This window comes from Mustelus asterias, chromosome 5 (genome assembly GCF_964213995.1).
Source record: "Mustelus asterias chromosome 5, sMusAst1.hap1.1, whole genome shotgun sequence".
Taxonomy (NCBI): Eukaryota; Metazoa; Chordata; class Chondrichthyes; order Carcharhiniformes; family Triakidae; genus Mustelus; species Mustelus asterias.
Window position 1 is genome coordinate 135,348,614 of NC_135805.1, and position 15,774 is coordinate 135,364,387.

Consider the following 15,774-nt stretch of genomic DNA (forward strand, 5'->3'; position numbering starts at 1 on the left):
GTTTAGCGCGGCAGGCCAGGAGAATCGCATGTCGACCGATTTGCGGGATTCCCGCGAGCGTTTGAGCCGCGATTGAGCGGCACGGGAAATCGACGGGGAGGCGAAGGTAATATTTAAATAGCTTTAAAATACAATTTCAATGTGATTAGCGGGCCCGGGGCTGAATTCTCCAGGCCTCTATCATCTCCCACCCTGCCAGAATATTTCACTCCAGCAGGGCTCAGACTAGCTCCCCAGTTTCGGGGAACTAATGGACAATCTGGGGCAATCGAGGCCCCCAGAGAGTCAGGCATTGGGGGGGGGGGGGGCGGTACCATCTGGGCATGGGTACCCTGGCAGTGCCAGCCTGTGCCCCCAGCACTGCCCAAGGGGAAAAGTGCCCATGCCCAGGGGGCACCTGGGCACTGCCCACTGGGCATGGGGCAGTGCCAAGGGGGCAGGGCTATTGGAAGTGGGGCCAAGGGGCAGGGCCAGCTGGGGGTAGGACCTAGGGGTGATCAGTGGGGGTGGGGGAATCCCGCTGCCTCTCTGCATGGGGTTCGGTGGGGGCTGGAGAGAGGCCAGCAATCGGGGCGGCCTGGGGGTGGGTGGTCAGCCTGGGGGGGTGGTCTGCCGGGGTTGGGGCCTGCCGGGGAGGGGGAGGTGGGATCATCACTGGCCAGGGGGGAGGGGGCGGCTGTAGATCGGGTGCTCTGTAACAGAGGGGAGTGGGGGCTGGCCAAGGAATGGTCATGGGGGCCGCGATTGGCCATGGGGTTGGGGGGGGGGGGTGGTGGGGGCGGGGGGGGGCGGTGGGGGGTTGGCTGCGAGATTGAGCTGACCAGCAAACTGCAAGTTGAAAGTTCAGGATCACTGAACATGCGCGGAGGCCCGGAACTGTCAGTCTCCGATGTGAATAGGCCCCGACACCGAGCTTTTAATGATATTCACAATTGTGTCCTCTGCATTGCACAGTGTGGGAGATTCTAGTCTGAAGTTGCACTGAAAAAACCAGTGTGATTTACACCTGTTTTCCCGCGAATTCGACACTGAGAACGTTTTTGGGAGAATCAGGGCCTTAAATTCAATTACTAATTTCTGGAGTTGAAAGCATGGCGATTATCGCTAATTGCTGCAACAACTCATCTGGTTCAGTAATGTCCCCTTTAGAGAAGGAGGTCTGCCGTCCTTACCTGCTCCGGCCTACAGGGGACTCCAGAATGTGGCTGATGGTTCACCGTCCTCTGGTGGTATGGTGGCACAGCGGTTGCTGGGGACCAGCTTTGATCCCCATTGGTGGAAACCTTCACCGGCGAGGTTGGAATTCCAAGTGAGCCCGGACAATAACGTCCAGAGCTCGCTAAAGGAATTAAATTAACATATGCACTGTGCCCAATGGAATATTCTTGAAGGGGAAGGATTTGCAGAGCTATGGGGAGTGAAAAGGTGGGGGCGGGTTTATTCGTAAGACATGGGCGTCGCTGACTGGCCAGCATTTATTGCCCATCCCTAGTTGCCTGAGGGCAGTTGAGATTCAACCACATTCCTATGGCTCTGGAGCCAGATGTAAGCCAGACCAGGTAAGGACAGCAGATTTCCTTCCCTAAAGGATATTAGTGAACCAGATGGGTTTCTTCCGACAATCGACAAGGGTTTCATGGTCATCAGTAGATTCTTAATTCCAGATACTTTTTATTGAATTCAAATTCTACCATCTGCCGTTGCGGGATTCAAACCCAGGTCCTCAGAACACTAGCTGAGTTTCTGGATTAATAGTCCAGCGATAATATCACTGGGCCACCACCTCCCCTTGAGGGGGGAGTTTGAGACTTATTAGATGGCTCTTTGAAAGAGCCAGCATAGATACGATGGATTGAATGGCCTTATTCTGCACGGTGTCATTCTACGTGGTCTTGGATATGCAGGTACCATGTCAATAGGAAGTCCACCCTGAAACAGTTAGGTATGTTTTTGGGAGTACTCTGGCTGCCCTGATATGTTGATGGAAAATAAACACAACTGCTCCTTAGCCCTCAATCCATATAACATAAAAGTTTAAAGGGAAATAAAAAGGAAATAGGTTTGTGAAATTGTGTACCACAGGAGTAAGTGGATGTGGCTTGGTTCTGAATGAGGCAGCAAGCTGTTTATTGAATCGACATTTTAATTACCTTTCCAAGTTCTTCATTAAATTTGATGTATTCTGACCTCTTTACAGAAATTGATCAATTCCAGAACAACAGCACAAAAAAGGAGGAAGAGAAACAATACCTGGATGTTATCAGCAACAAAAACATTAAACTAGCTGAAAGAGTGCTGATTCCAGTTAAACAGTATCCAAAGGTACGAGAAGTGTGGTGATTTGTTCTGTCCAGTGCTCAGCTTGTGATTTATTTAGATAATAAGTACTTTTCTTGCAATTCAGTTGAATAATGTACCATGGACAGCAGAGAAACAGGCCATTCGGCCCAACTAGCCGATGTTGATGTTTTTATGGTGGTGGCACGGTGGCACAGTGGTTAGCACTGCTGCCTCACAGTGCCAGGGACCCGGGTTCAATTCCCGGTTTGGGTCTGTGCGGAGTCTGCGCGTTCTCCCCGTGTCTGCGTGGGTTTCCTCCGGGTGCTCCGGTTTCCTCCCACAGTCCAAAAGACATGCTGGTTAGGTACATTGGCCGTGCCAAATTCTCCCTCAGTGTACCCGAACAGGTGCCGGAGTGTGACAACTGGGGGATTTTCACAGTAACTTCATTGCAGTGTTAATGTAAGCCGACTTGTGACAGTAATAAATAAACTTAAACTTTTTTAAAAATCTTTTAAATTTTTATGCCCCACATGTTTTATCCCACCTTCATTTAACTCAGTTCTTCTCGCTCTTTTCTCCCATAGAGTGGTTGAGGGTAACAATGTCTAAGGGGAAGCTAAGTAGATGAGGGAGAAAGGATTCGACGGAGATGCTGATGGCGTTCGATGAGTGAGATGTGACAGCTATAAATCGAATCAAATCAAATAGAGAATGGGGAATGCCTATATGGAGTTACATAGAACTTACAGTACCGAAACGGGCCATTCAGCCCAACTGGTCGATGCAAGTGTTCATGCCCCATGTGAACCACCTCTCACGTCTCTAACCCTATCAGTATATCATTCTATTCTTTTCTCTCTCGCTAATGCTCATCTTGCTTCCCTTATGTCTACTTATTCACTTTAGCTATCCCTTTTGATAGTGCATTCCACATTCTAGCCACCCGTGAATGGAGGAATTTCTCCTCGGTTGAAGTAAATTAAAAACATATTGTCACAGCATATATGTAAGCCGTACTATGTCTTGTGGTGCAGTGGGTATCATCCCTGCCTCTGAAGTTCCGGGTTCGAGTCCCACCCCAAGACCTGATAGATAAGGAAGGTGCGCTGATAACACGGCCAAACAGGTTGAGTGTCAACGTGCAAATCCTTCCAGACACACCAATGGCTGCCGGTAAAAGTGGAAGAGACTCCTGGTCAGCTATGCTTGATGCAGAGTGGTGCCCCTCAAGCTATAACCCCCTGGTGACAGACCAGTGACCTGTTTCTGGAATGACTAGCTATGGAAAGAAATGCAAGTCCGTCTTAGTTTATCACTAGGTGCAGGAAGAGAATTGGAATTTACTATACTGCATTAGTTCAAGAAGACAGCCCCCCACCACCTTCTCCAGGATAATTAGCGATGCCTATTTGGTGTATCATTCTCTGAATCCTTGACATAATTTACCATAGATGTTGGTAGCTCTTATTTGCCCTTGGTGATTTGTGCTGTCTGCCATTTGTCATTGCCACATCAATCTGTGCTGCTTCTTGTTTCAACCATTCTTCACTTCCATTTCTCTCTTCTCATTGACTATTTTTTTAAAATCCTTCATCCCCTCTGTAAGGACTTTAACCAGGCAATTGAGGTGGGCCTGTTAGAATATGAACTCCCTGATTAAGGGCCAAATTGATGGGTCAGTCAGGGATCATCTTGCTTTGTACTTAACCAGAAGTGTCAGTTTCTCTGGGACTCCTAGTGTGGACTGCTAACTGAAGGCACTCTGTATGCTGTTGTCATACTTGTAAATAGAGGGATTTTGGTGAAGGGACTTCTGCCTCCGAAGACATATATTGCACCCTTGTTAGAGTGGCTACCTGTTGTGATCAGACAGTCCCACTCCAAGATTTCCTCTCAGCATTAGTTCAGAAAAATCCATAAATGTTCCACCCGGTACATAGAATCTCGCTGACCTACATAGGTTCCTTTTCCCAGCAGTCTCTGCGATTCTCCTATTCCGGTCGCTTGACAATCCCATATTGTTGCTCCAGCATTGGTAGTTAGGCTTTCTGCCTGCCTAGGCCCGAAGCACTGGAATTCTTCCCAGCACCTCCGCATCTCAGACCTCTTTAACTCTGTCTCCCTCCTTTAAGAGCTAGCTTTTTGACTCTGTGTCAAATTTTGTTTGACAACACTCCTGTGAAACAGCCTGGGATGTTTTACTGGACCAAAAGTCACTATAAGGATGCAGGTTGTTTGTAAATGTGTTCGTGGGTTCATTAAAATGGCTGCACTAAGAAAGGTGTTGAAGGCAGTCACAATTGCTTTGAAGTTTGGCTCCAGTTGAAGTCCGTTCTAAGGTTTTGACAGTCTCGTTGCTGGGAATACTGGTTAAGAGATTTTTAAAAAAGCACCTCACTTGTCTTTCTTTGACACGCGAATCCCAGGAGTGCTTAGCCTGCATTCTGTCATCTGAAAGAACATGCCGAGAGCGTATGGATGCTGACATCGGATCCTCATTAGAGGCTGGCACTACCCGATCCTTCTCCCCCGTCACTGAGCCACCTCACTTCACACAAACATTGCAGCATAGATTGGGTTGCAGACGGAATGAGGGCCAATTGAATTCCCTGCACAAGCGTAGACGAAGCAGCTTGTTCAGTACCTCAGAGCATCCAGAATAAGGCACCAAGATTCAATCGGCTGATTCCATTTCATACCCTTGAGCTATAGGGTGGCACAGTGGTTAGCACTGCTGCCTCACAGCGCCAGGGGTCTGGGTTCGATTCCCAGCCTTGGGTCACTGTCTGTGCGAAGTCTGTATGTTCTCCCCATGTCTGCGTGGGTTTCCTCCGGATGCTCCGGTTTCATCCCACAGTCCAAAAGACGTGCTGGTTAGGTGCATTGGCCATGCTAAATTCTCCCTCAGTGTACCCGAACAGGCGTCGGAGTGTGGCGACTAGGGGATTTTGACAGTAACTTCATTGCAGTGTTAATGTAAGCTTACTTGTGACACTAATCAATAAAGTTAAAACTTGCAAACAGTGGCAACTTCTTTTGAAGTCAGGAACCCAGAACTGGACCCTCCCCGGTCCTTTTGGACACCATTGCTCATGCCCTTTCAGCTGTGAATTCTGAATGAATCCATCCACCCTGACTTTTGTTGTTAGCTGTTCATTTCAGACAGCTCTAAGAGTGTGTGGGAAAGAAACTCACGATGATTGATGGGCTGAAAAAATAACTTGTTACTTTATTCTTTCTTTAAACTGCAGCTTTTTTGTTTCAAAATCGTACTTAAAATAGGCTTTATCCATTCATTAAAAGTCAACGTATTCTCTTGACGAGACACTTACAGCGGGAGGGACAAAGGATTTTCATTTGCCCACATTTTGTTCTCAATGTTGTTGTTAACCCTACTAACGTGGTTCCTAATGGCTCATTGAATATCTAATGTCCGGGGCAGGTTTTTCCGGACTTCTGCCAGTGGGAGGTGCCGCATTGTTCACTAATGGCAGGATTCTCTGATCCTGCCACTGTAAATGGGAATTCCCATTGACGTTACCCCACATCGGCAGGAAACCCGCGAGCAGGGGTGCGCTGCTAGCGGGACCGGAGAATCCTACCGGCATGAATGGCTGGAGAATTCCAACCATGCTGTTCCAATTTTCTTACCACACTTAGTGATGCACTGTGGTAGCCTTCATAGAATCATAGAATGTCTACAGTACAGGAGGAGGCCATTCAGCCCATTGAGTCTGCATCAGCCACAATCCCACCCAGGCCCTATCCCCGTAATCCCACATATTTACCCTGCTAATCCACCTGACACTAGGGTCAATTTAGCATGGCCGATCCACCCAACCAGCATGTCCTTTGGACTGTGGGAGGAAACCGGAGCACCCGGAGGAAACCCATGCAGACATGGGGAGAAAGTACAAATTCCACACAGACAGTCACCCGAGGCTGGAATTGAACCTGGGTCCATGGTGCTGTGAGGCAGCAGTGCCAATATGTCTCCCCCTCCATCGCTAATAATTCCCAGAACATATCGCTAGTCTATCACTAGGGGTTTATAGCTTGAGGTGCACCACTCCACATCAAGCGTGGCTGATCAGGGATCTCTCCTGCCAACCATTGGGCATGTTGCAAGGATTTGCAACCTATTTGACCGCGTTATGAATGCACCTTCTTTGACCTCAAGTCCTGGGGTGGGACTCGAACCCGAAGCTTCTGCATCAGGGGCAGCGATGCTACCCACTGTGCCACAAGACTGCCTGTTTCCTGTTGTTCGCTCACCACTTTCTGCACAGCTGTTTTGGTGAATTTGCTCTGTGACTCTGATTAGGACAAATAGCTGAGAAAGTTTCTAGGACTCTCTAGCAATGTCACTATTTTGATGAATTTGGTTTTGTCTTTTGATTTGATTTGATCTGATTTGATTTATTATTGTCACATGTATTCGTATGCAGTGAAAAGTATTGTTTCTTGCGCACTCTACAGGCAAGGCATACCATTCATAGAGAAGGAAAGGAGAGAGTGCAGAATGTAGCGTTACAGTCATAGCTAAGGTGTAGAGAAAGTTCAACTTAGTGCGAGGCCGGTCCTTTCAAAAGTCTGATAGCAACAGGGAAGAAGCTGTTCTTGAGTTGGCACGGTAGCACAGTGGTTAGCACTGCTGCCTCACAGCTCCAGGGACCTGGGTTCGATTCCTGGCTTGGATCACTGTCTCTGTGGAGTTTGCACATTCTCCTCGTCTCTGCTTGGGTTTCCTCCGGGTGCTCCAGTTTCCTCCCACAGTCCAAAGATGTGCAGGTTAGGTTGATTGGCCATGCTAAAATTGCCCCTGAGATGCATAGGTTAGAGGGATTAGTGGGTAAATGTGTAGGGATATGGGGGTAGGGCCTGGGTGGGATTGTGGTCGGTGCAGACTTGATGGGCCAAATGGCCTCTTTCTGCATTGTAGGGTTTCTATGATTCTATGAGTCGGTTGACGAGTGACCTCAGACTTTTATATCTTTTTCCAAACTGAGGAAGGTGGAAGAGAGAATGTCCGGGCTGTGTGGGGTCCTTGATTATGCTGCTTTTCCGAGACAGAGAGGTAAGTGTAGGCAGAGTCAATGGATGGGAGGCTGGTGAACGATGGACTGGGCTTCATTCACGACCCTTTGTAGCTTCTTGTAGTCTTGGACAGAGCAGGAGCCATACCAAGCTGTGATACAACCAGAAAGAATACTTTCTTTGGTGCATCAGTAAAGGTTGGTGAGAGTCATAGCTGACATGCCAAATTTCCTTAGTCTTCTGAGAAAGTAAAGGCATTGGTGGGTTTTAGGTTGGTCTTTGTGTTCATGAAGGAAGACGGGACTCTGTTGGTATTGTACATCTATGTATATCTTGCAAAGATTAATTTATTCTATCCAACATTCTCCAATAGATTCTCACAGGAGAAAATCTGACTGCTTTTTGATGAACTGACTCCAGTGTTTTTAGATTGACATTAATATCTAATTGTTGCCGTTTGATCCCATGTATAACTCTATCCATGAATAAAAATGTTTGATCGTGTTAGAAAAGTGTCTGCTGTGACTCATATGAACCATCTCTTGGAAGTTACACAAGACACAGAAGAGATCCCGGGTTTATTTACCATCAGTGAATTGTCCACATCGGATTACCACGTGTATCCCGTCATACCTTGGGTTCAAAGGGAGCAAGAAACCTGTTTTGGCCACTAGCTTTCTTTTGGCTCCTGACACGGTGGCACAGTGGTTAGCACTGCTGCTTCACAGTGCCAGGGACCCGGGTTCGATTCCCAGCTTGGGTCACTGTCTGTGTGGAGTTTGCATGTTCTCCCCATGTCTGCGTGGGTTTTCTCCGGGTGCTCCGGTTTCCTCCCACAGTCCGAAAGACGTGCTGGTCAGGTGCATTGGTCATGCTAAATTCTCCCTCGGTGTCCCCAAGCAGGCGCCAGAATGTGGTGACTAGGGGATTTTCACAGTGACTTCATTGCAGTGTTAATGTAAGCCTACTTGTGACAATAATAAATAAACTTAAAACTTACAAACAGTGGCAACAACTTTTGAAGCCGGTACCCAGGACTGGTCCTTTAGTGTCCAAATTGCCCCTTAATGTCCAAAGATGAGTGGGTTAGGTGGGATTAGTCATGGTAAATGCATGGGATTGTGGAGATAGGGCGGAGAGGAGGTGGACCTGGGTAAGATGTTCTTCAGGAGAGTTAATGCTGATTCGTTGGGCCGAATAGCCTCATTCTGTACTGTAGGGATTCTATGGCTCTATGCGACCCATCGTGTCTGTCCCAGTTCATGACTTGGTGTCATTTCCCTGCACATTGTCTCTATTCAAGTCATCAACCACCAGCCCCTTGAATGGTGTATTGAGTCTTGGATGAATCGATAGGGCGGCACGGTGGCACAGTGGTTAGCACTACTGCCTCACAGTGCCAGGGACCCGGTTTCAATTCCCAGCTTGGGTCACCGTGTGGAGTTTGCACGTTCTCCCCATGTCTGCGTGGGTTTCCTCCGGGTGCTCCGGTTTCCTCCCACTGTCCAAAGGTTAGATGGATTCACCAGGCTAAATTGCTCCTTAGTGTCCCAAGATGTGTAGCTTACGTGGATTGGCCATGCCAAATTGCCCCTTTCGGGTGGAATTTTCCCACCCCGCCCACCGCAGAAATCATAGCAGGCGGGACAGGACCATACAAAGATCGACTGACCTCGGGCGGGATTTTCAGGTTTTCGGGTGAGTGCGGAAAGAAAATCCCACCCCTAGTGTCCCAAGATGTGTAGGTTAGATGGATTAGCCAAGGAAAATGTGCCGAGATAGGGCAGGAGGGAGGAGTTAGGTGGAATGCTCTTTCGGAGAGTCAGTGCAGAGTGGATGGGCTGAATGGGCTCCTTCTGCACTGTGGGGATTCTGTGATTCTCTGATAGTCACTGTGCCTTGTTTTGAGCAGCAAATCCAACACCTAATTTTTAACTTGTTCTAAAGTTCTAGGCAGGGCTGATTATTTGACTTCTAAACTCCGTTTTCTGAATTATTTGGAATCCTGCACACAGCAAGGCCGCAGTTCGTATTTTATTCAACACAAAAGCGATTGTTAATGTCTTCAATGGAGGCCGTTCAACCTTTTTTAAATTCATTTGTGGGACATGGGCGTCACTGGCTGGCCAGCATTTATTGCCCATCCCTTGTTGCTCTTGGAAGGCAGTTGAGAGTCAACCACATTGCTGTGGCTCTGGAGTCACATGTAGGCCAGACCAGGTAAGGACGGCAGATTTCCTTCCCTAAAGGACAAGAGTGAGCCAGATCGGATTTTCCGACAATGGTTTCATGGTCATCAGTAGATTCCTAATTCCAGATGTATTTTATTGAATTCAAATTCCACCTTCTGCCGTGGCGGGATTCGAACTCGGGTCCCCAGAACATTAACTGAGTTTCTGGTTCCTGCGCTTTATACAGACAAAGCATACCATTCATAGAGAAGGAAAGGAGAAGATGCAGAATGTAGTGTTACAATCATAGCTCGGGTGTAGAGAAAGATCAACTTAATATAAGGTAGGTACATTCAAAAGTCTGATGGCAGCAGGGAAGAAGCTGTTCTTGAGTCGGTTGTTTCTTGACCTCAGACTCTTGTATCTTTTTCCCACCAGAAGGAGGTAGAAGAGAGAATGTCCGGGGTGCGTGGGGTCCTTGATTATGCTGGCTGCTTTTCTGAGGCAGCGGGAAGTGTAGACAGAGTCAATGGATGGGAGGCTGGTTTGCGTGATATGTGTAGTTTCTTACCTCCCTGACCTGATATTAAATATCTGTCAACAATTCTCTGTTTCAACAGAGCAGCCGAGTAACATTGTTAACCTTGCACATTCCTCCTTTAGAACAATGACTCCAGTTCACAAATATCACGAGGTGCTTTGGGATGTCCCGAGGTCGCGAAAGGCACTTTATGAATAACCGTTTACTTGTTCTTAACATTCGAGCAGGAATAAAAAGATTTTTCTGCCAAACGGCTTGCTCCAAAGGAACCATTTGGCGGAAGGAGAGCCCAGCTGTGTGATAAATAATCTAGAATATTAATGTCAATTTTTTTTGTGTACAGATGGAATATCGAGAGACCAAAAACTGCCTTTTAAACATGGGTATTAATTTTTTTTAAGTGTATTTTTTCATCTGCTCAAATAAAAAAGGCTAAAAACAACAGCAAAAAAGCTGGATAAACTCAGCAGGACTGACAGCAGTATTGGAGAGAAATAAATGTTGGATCTAAATGATCCTCCTACAGAACTGAAGCAAGGATGAAATGTACAGAATTATATTGTTTGAAAGAGGTGGAAGTGGTGGGCCAGGTTAGAAGACCAGGGATAGGTCAGGGCAAAGGAGATCAGGGAGAAAGACGCAGCGAATGTGGTGAAGTGGAGCGATGATAATAATCACACCCTCAATATCAGCAAAACGAAGGAGATGGTCATCGACTTCACAAAACGTAGTGGAGGGCATGCCCGTGTCTACATCAACGGGGATGAAGTGGAAATGGTCGAGAGCTTCAAGTTTCTTGGTGTCCAGATCACCACCAACCTGTTCTGGTCCCTCCATGCCGACGCTATAGTTAAGAAAGCCCACCAAAGCCTCCACTTTCTCAGAAGACTAAGGAGGCTAGGATTTTTTCTGCGTGGGTTCCCTTCGGGTGCTCCGGTTTCCTCCCACAGTCCAAAGATGTGCGGGTTAGGTGCATTGGCCATGCTAAATTGCCCCTTAGTGTCCCAGCATGCGTAGGTTCGAGGGATTAGCAGGATAAATATGTGGGGTTAAATATGTTGTCAGTGCAGACTCGATGGGTCAAATGGCCTCTTTCTGCACTGTAGGGATTCTATGACTTTCAGCATGCCCGCTACGACTCTCACCAATTTTTACAGATGCACCATAGAAAGCACCCTTTCCAGACATATCACAGCTTAGTACAGCTCCTGCTCTGACCGCAAGAAACTGCACATATCACACAAACCAGCCTCCCACTCATTGACTCCGTCCACACTTCCCACTGCCTCAGAAAAGCAGCCAGCAGAATTAGGGACCCCACGCACACTTGACATACTCTCTTCCACCTTCTTCCATAGGGAAAACGATACAAAAGTCTGAGATCACATACAAACCGACTCAAAAATGACTTCTTCCCTGCTGCCATCCGACCTTTGAATGGACCTACCTTATATTAAGTTGATCTTTCTCTATACCCTAGCTATGACTGTCACACTACATTCTGCACCCTCTCCTTTCCTTCTCTATGAATGGTATGCTTTGTCTGTGTAAAGCGCAAGAAACAATGATTTTCACTGAATACCAATACATGTGACAATAAAAAATCAAATTAAATCAAATTTAGGAATCCTAAGATCTCTGAACTTATCGAACTCTGGCCTGATTTTAGTTGCTCTTACATTGATAGCTGACTGGTCCCTAAGCTCTGGAATTTCCTCCTTATGCCTCTCTGCCACTATATCTCACTTTCCTACTTGAAAACAACCTCCTCGACTAAGCCTTCTGTCATGTAATATCATCTTCTGTGGCTCTGTGTCATATTCTGTTGAATAACATTCTTGTGAAATGCCTTGGGAGATTTGATTATGTTGAAGCAATATATACATATAAGTTCTTGTTATACTGTAGGAAGAAATTGGCATATAATTCTCTTATAACTAAATTACTAGAGAAACAGGGAATGGTTGAAGTTATAAAGGAAAATATTCTAAACACAGGAGGTGATAATGAACAGACCATGAAAATGTTTGCATGTTCAGTTATCCAGAAAGCCACTGTTCCTATTGCGTTACTCCCACAATCTATTTCCCACTTCACTCGCTCCATTCCTGTCCAAGTCTTCAGCTGCCAAGGCCCAAGGCTCTGAAGTTCCTTCCGCTAAAATCTCTGCCCCGCTGCCACCCCCTCTCGCTGTACTTCTTCTTGACCCAGGGTAATTCTATGGAGACCGCAGATCCCACCACGGCAGATGGTGAAATTTGAATTCAATAAAAATCTAAATTAAAGGTCTACTGATGATCATGAAACCATTGTCAGTTGTCCTAAAAACCCATCTGGTTCACGAATGTCCTTTAGGGAAGGACAACTGCCGTCCTTACCTGATCTGGCCTACATGTGACTCCAGAGCCACAGCAATGTGGTTGACTCTTAAATGCCCTCAGGGAAGGGCAATAAATGCTAGTCCAGCCAGTGTCGCCCATACCCCATGAATGAATAAAAAAAATACTTCTTAAAAATACTAAATGAGTACTTTGCATTTGCCTTTACCAAGAAAGATAGGGCGGCATGGTGGCATGGTAGTTAGCACTGCTGCCTTACAACACCAGGGACCCAGGTTTGATTCCAGCCCTGGCTAACTGTGTGGAGTTTACATGTTCGACCTGTGTCTGCTTGGGTTTCCTCCAGATGCTCCGGTTTCCTCCCACATTCCAAAGATGCGCAGGTTAGTTGGACTTGCCATGCTAAATTGTCCCTTAGTGCCTAAAGATGTGTAATTAGGTGGATTAGCCATGGTATATGCGCAAGGTTACGGGGATAGATGCTCTTTCAGGGAGTCAGTGTAGACGCGATGGGTTGAATGGCCTCCTTCTGCACTGTGGTGGCTGTGGTGATTCGAAGATGCTGCTACCAACTGAAAGGCAGTAAAGATAGGCTATAAACATTGATAAATAAAGGCTGGCTTTGCTTAAATTTGATGTTGCCAGATGAGATGCACATGAATGTATTGGCATATTCTTCTAAACTCCCTTAGATACAAGGATGGTGCCAAGAGACTGGATAGAAATTTAAATCCAGCAACTACAGGTCAGTCAGTTTAAAATCGGTGATAGGAAAACTTGAAGAGACAATAACTTGGGACAAAATTCACAGTCACTTGGAAAAGCGCAGATTGATTAAGGAAAACGAGTATAGATTTGTCAAGTCTGTTCAAGGCTAAGATAGACAGATTTTTAATCAGTCAGGGAATCAAGTGTTATGGGGATAAGGCAGGAAAGTGGAGTTGAGGATTATCACTTCAGATCAGTTATAATCTTTTTTTTGAATGCTGCCACAAGTAGGCTTACATTAACACTGCAATGAAGTTACTGTGAAAATCCCCTAGTCGCCACACTCCGGCGCCTGTTCGGGTACACGGAGGGAGAATTTAGCATGGCCAATGCACCTAACCAGCATATCTTTCAGACTGTGGAGGAAACCGGAGCACCCGGAGGAAACCCATGCAGACATGGGGAGAACGTGCAAACTCCGCACAGACAGTGACCCAAGCCAGGAATGGAACCCGTGTCCCTGGCGGTGTGAGGCAGCAGTGATCTCATTGAATGGCAGAGCAGTCTCGATGGTCCAAATGGGCTACTTCCGCTCCCATGTTTTATGGTCTTATGGTGGAGTGGGCGAATATGTGGCTGGTGAAATTTAATGCAGAAAAATTAATGCAGAAAAATGTGAAGTGACACAGTCGGAAGAACAAGTGGAGGCAACATAAAATAATGGATACAATTCGAAAGGGAATGCAGGGATAGAGGGACCTGTGAGTATAGGTGCACAAATCATTGAAGGTGGAGGGACCGGTTGATAAAGTGGTTAAAAAGGCAGATGAGATCCTTGGTCTTTATAAATTGAGGAATCACAAAGCAAGGATGTTAAGATGAACTGACCCAAAATACTTGGTCGGCCTCAACTGGAACATTGAACGAGATTTTACAGGCTCACTCCACCCGAAAATCCCGCCTGAGGTCAAAGGATCTTCCCATTGTCCGCCCCTCACCCGCTCCGATTCCCAGCGCAGGCGGAGTGGTAGAATTCCGGTCATTGTCTCCAATTCTGGGCACCAAACTTTGGGCAGAAGGTAAAGGCTTTAGTGAGAGAAAGATTCACTAAAATGGTGCCAGGGATGAAGGGCTTCAGTTATGTAGACAGATTGATGAAACTGGGGCTCTCCGCAGCACGGTGGCACAGTGGTTAGCACTGCTGCCTCACAGCGCCAGGGATCCGGGATCAATTCCCAGCTTGGGTCACTGTGTGGAATTTGCACATTCTCTCCATGTCTGTGTGGGTTTCCCCCGGGTGCTTCAGTTTTATCCCATGCTCCAAAGATGTGCGGGTTAGGTGGATTGGCAATGCTCAACTGCTCCTTAGTGTCAGGGGGACTAGCTAGGGTAAATGCATGGGGTTATGGGGATAGGGCCTGGGAGGGATTGTGGTCAGTTAAGACTCGATGGGCCAAATGGCCTCCTTCTGCACTGTAGGATTCTATGATCCTCCTTATTGAAGATGTCCAAGAGGAGGTTTGATAGAGGTGTTCAAAATTACAAAGGGTCTGGACAGAGCACAAGGGTGAAGAACCAGAGGACATTGATGGAATGTGATTTGCACCCACGGTGACATGAGGTAAATTCTGTTCACACAGTGTATGGCTCGGATCACTGCCTGAGAGTGTGGTGAAGGCAGATTCAACTGTAGCTTTTAAAAGGGAGTTTTTAAATAGTTGAAGGGCTACAGGGAAAAGTTTAAGTTTTTTTTATTAGTGTCACAAGTAGGCTTACATTAACACTGCGATGAAGTTACTGTGAAAATCCTCTAGTCGCCACACTCCGGCGCCTGTTCTGGTACACTGAGGGAGAATTTACATGGCCAATGCACCTAACCAGCACGTCTTTGAGACTGTGGGAGAAAACTGGAACACCCAGAGGTTTGATTTTGATTTGAGTTATTTTGTCACATGTATTGGGATACAGTGAAAAGTATTGTTTCTTGCATGCAATACAGATAAAGCATACCATTCATAGAGTACATAGGGGAGAAGGAAAGGAAAGCAGAATGTAGTGTTACAGTCATAGTGAGGGTGTAGAGAAAGATCAGCTTAATATAGGGTAGGTCCATTCAAAAGTCTGATGGCAGCTGAGAAGAAGCTGTTCTTGAGTCGGTTGGTACGTGATCTCAGACTTTTGTATCTTTTTCCTGATGGAAGAAGGTGGAAGAGAGAATGTCCGGGGTGCGTGGGGTCCTTGATTGTGCTGGGCTGCTTTTCCGAGGCAGCGGGAAGTGTAGACGGAGTCAATGGATGGGAGGCTGGTTTGCGTAATGGACTGGGCTTTGTTCACGACCCTCTACAGTTTCATGCTGTCTTGGACAGAGCAGGAGCCAGACCAAGCTGTGATATATCCGGGTCAGGATGCTTGCTATGGTGCGTCTGTAAAAGTTGGTGAGCAGTGTAGCGGACATAGCAAATTTCCTTAGCCTCTTGAGGGGCTGAATGGCATCATCCTGCTCCTATTGCGATGAACAGGCCGCTCCAGCTGCTTGGGAATAGGAGTGCATAATAATCTGCCACTTTTCCATCGATGCTGTCTTCAAATTTGAAGTGGATGGAAGCAGAGAAGTAAAAATGAGAGCAGCCATCCATTTTATTTGGTTGCTATTAAACATGAGTCACAAAGATTCATTAGCTGCTTTCGAGCAATG

The 15,774-nt window shown here is 46.7% G+C and overlaps 1 protein-coding gene across 3 annotated transcripts in view; it reads left to right on the forward strand.

Moving 5' to 3' along the window:
* The window catches only part of LOC144494164 (KH domain-containing, RNA-binding, signal transduction-associated protein 2-like), a 586,631-nt gene that overhangs the window by 137,544 nt on the left and 433,313 nt on the right, over positions 1-15,774 (forward strand). For all 3 annotated transcript variants that reach the window (XM_078213766.1, XM_078213769.1, XM_078213768.1), the window contains exon 2: positions 2,198-2,322. In XM_078213766.1, coding sequence (XP_078069892.1) covers positions 2,198-2,322 — 125 coding nt within the window. The remainder of the gene's footprint in view (positions 1-2,197; positions 2,323-15,774) is intronic.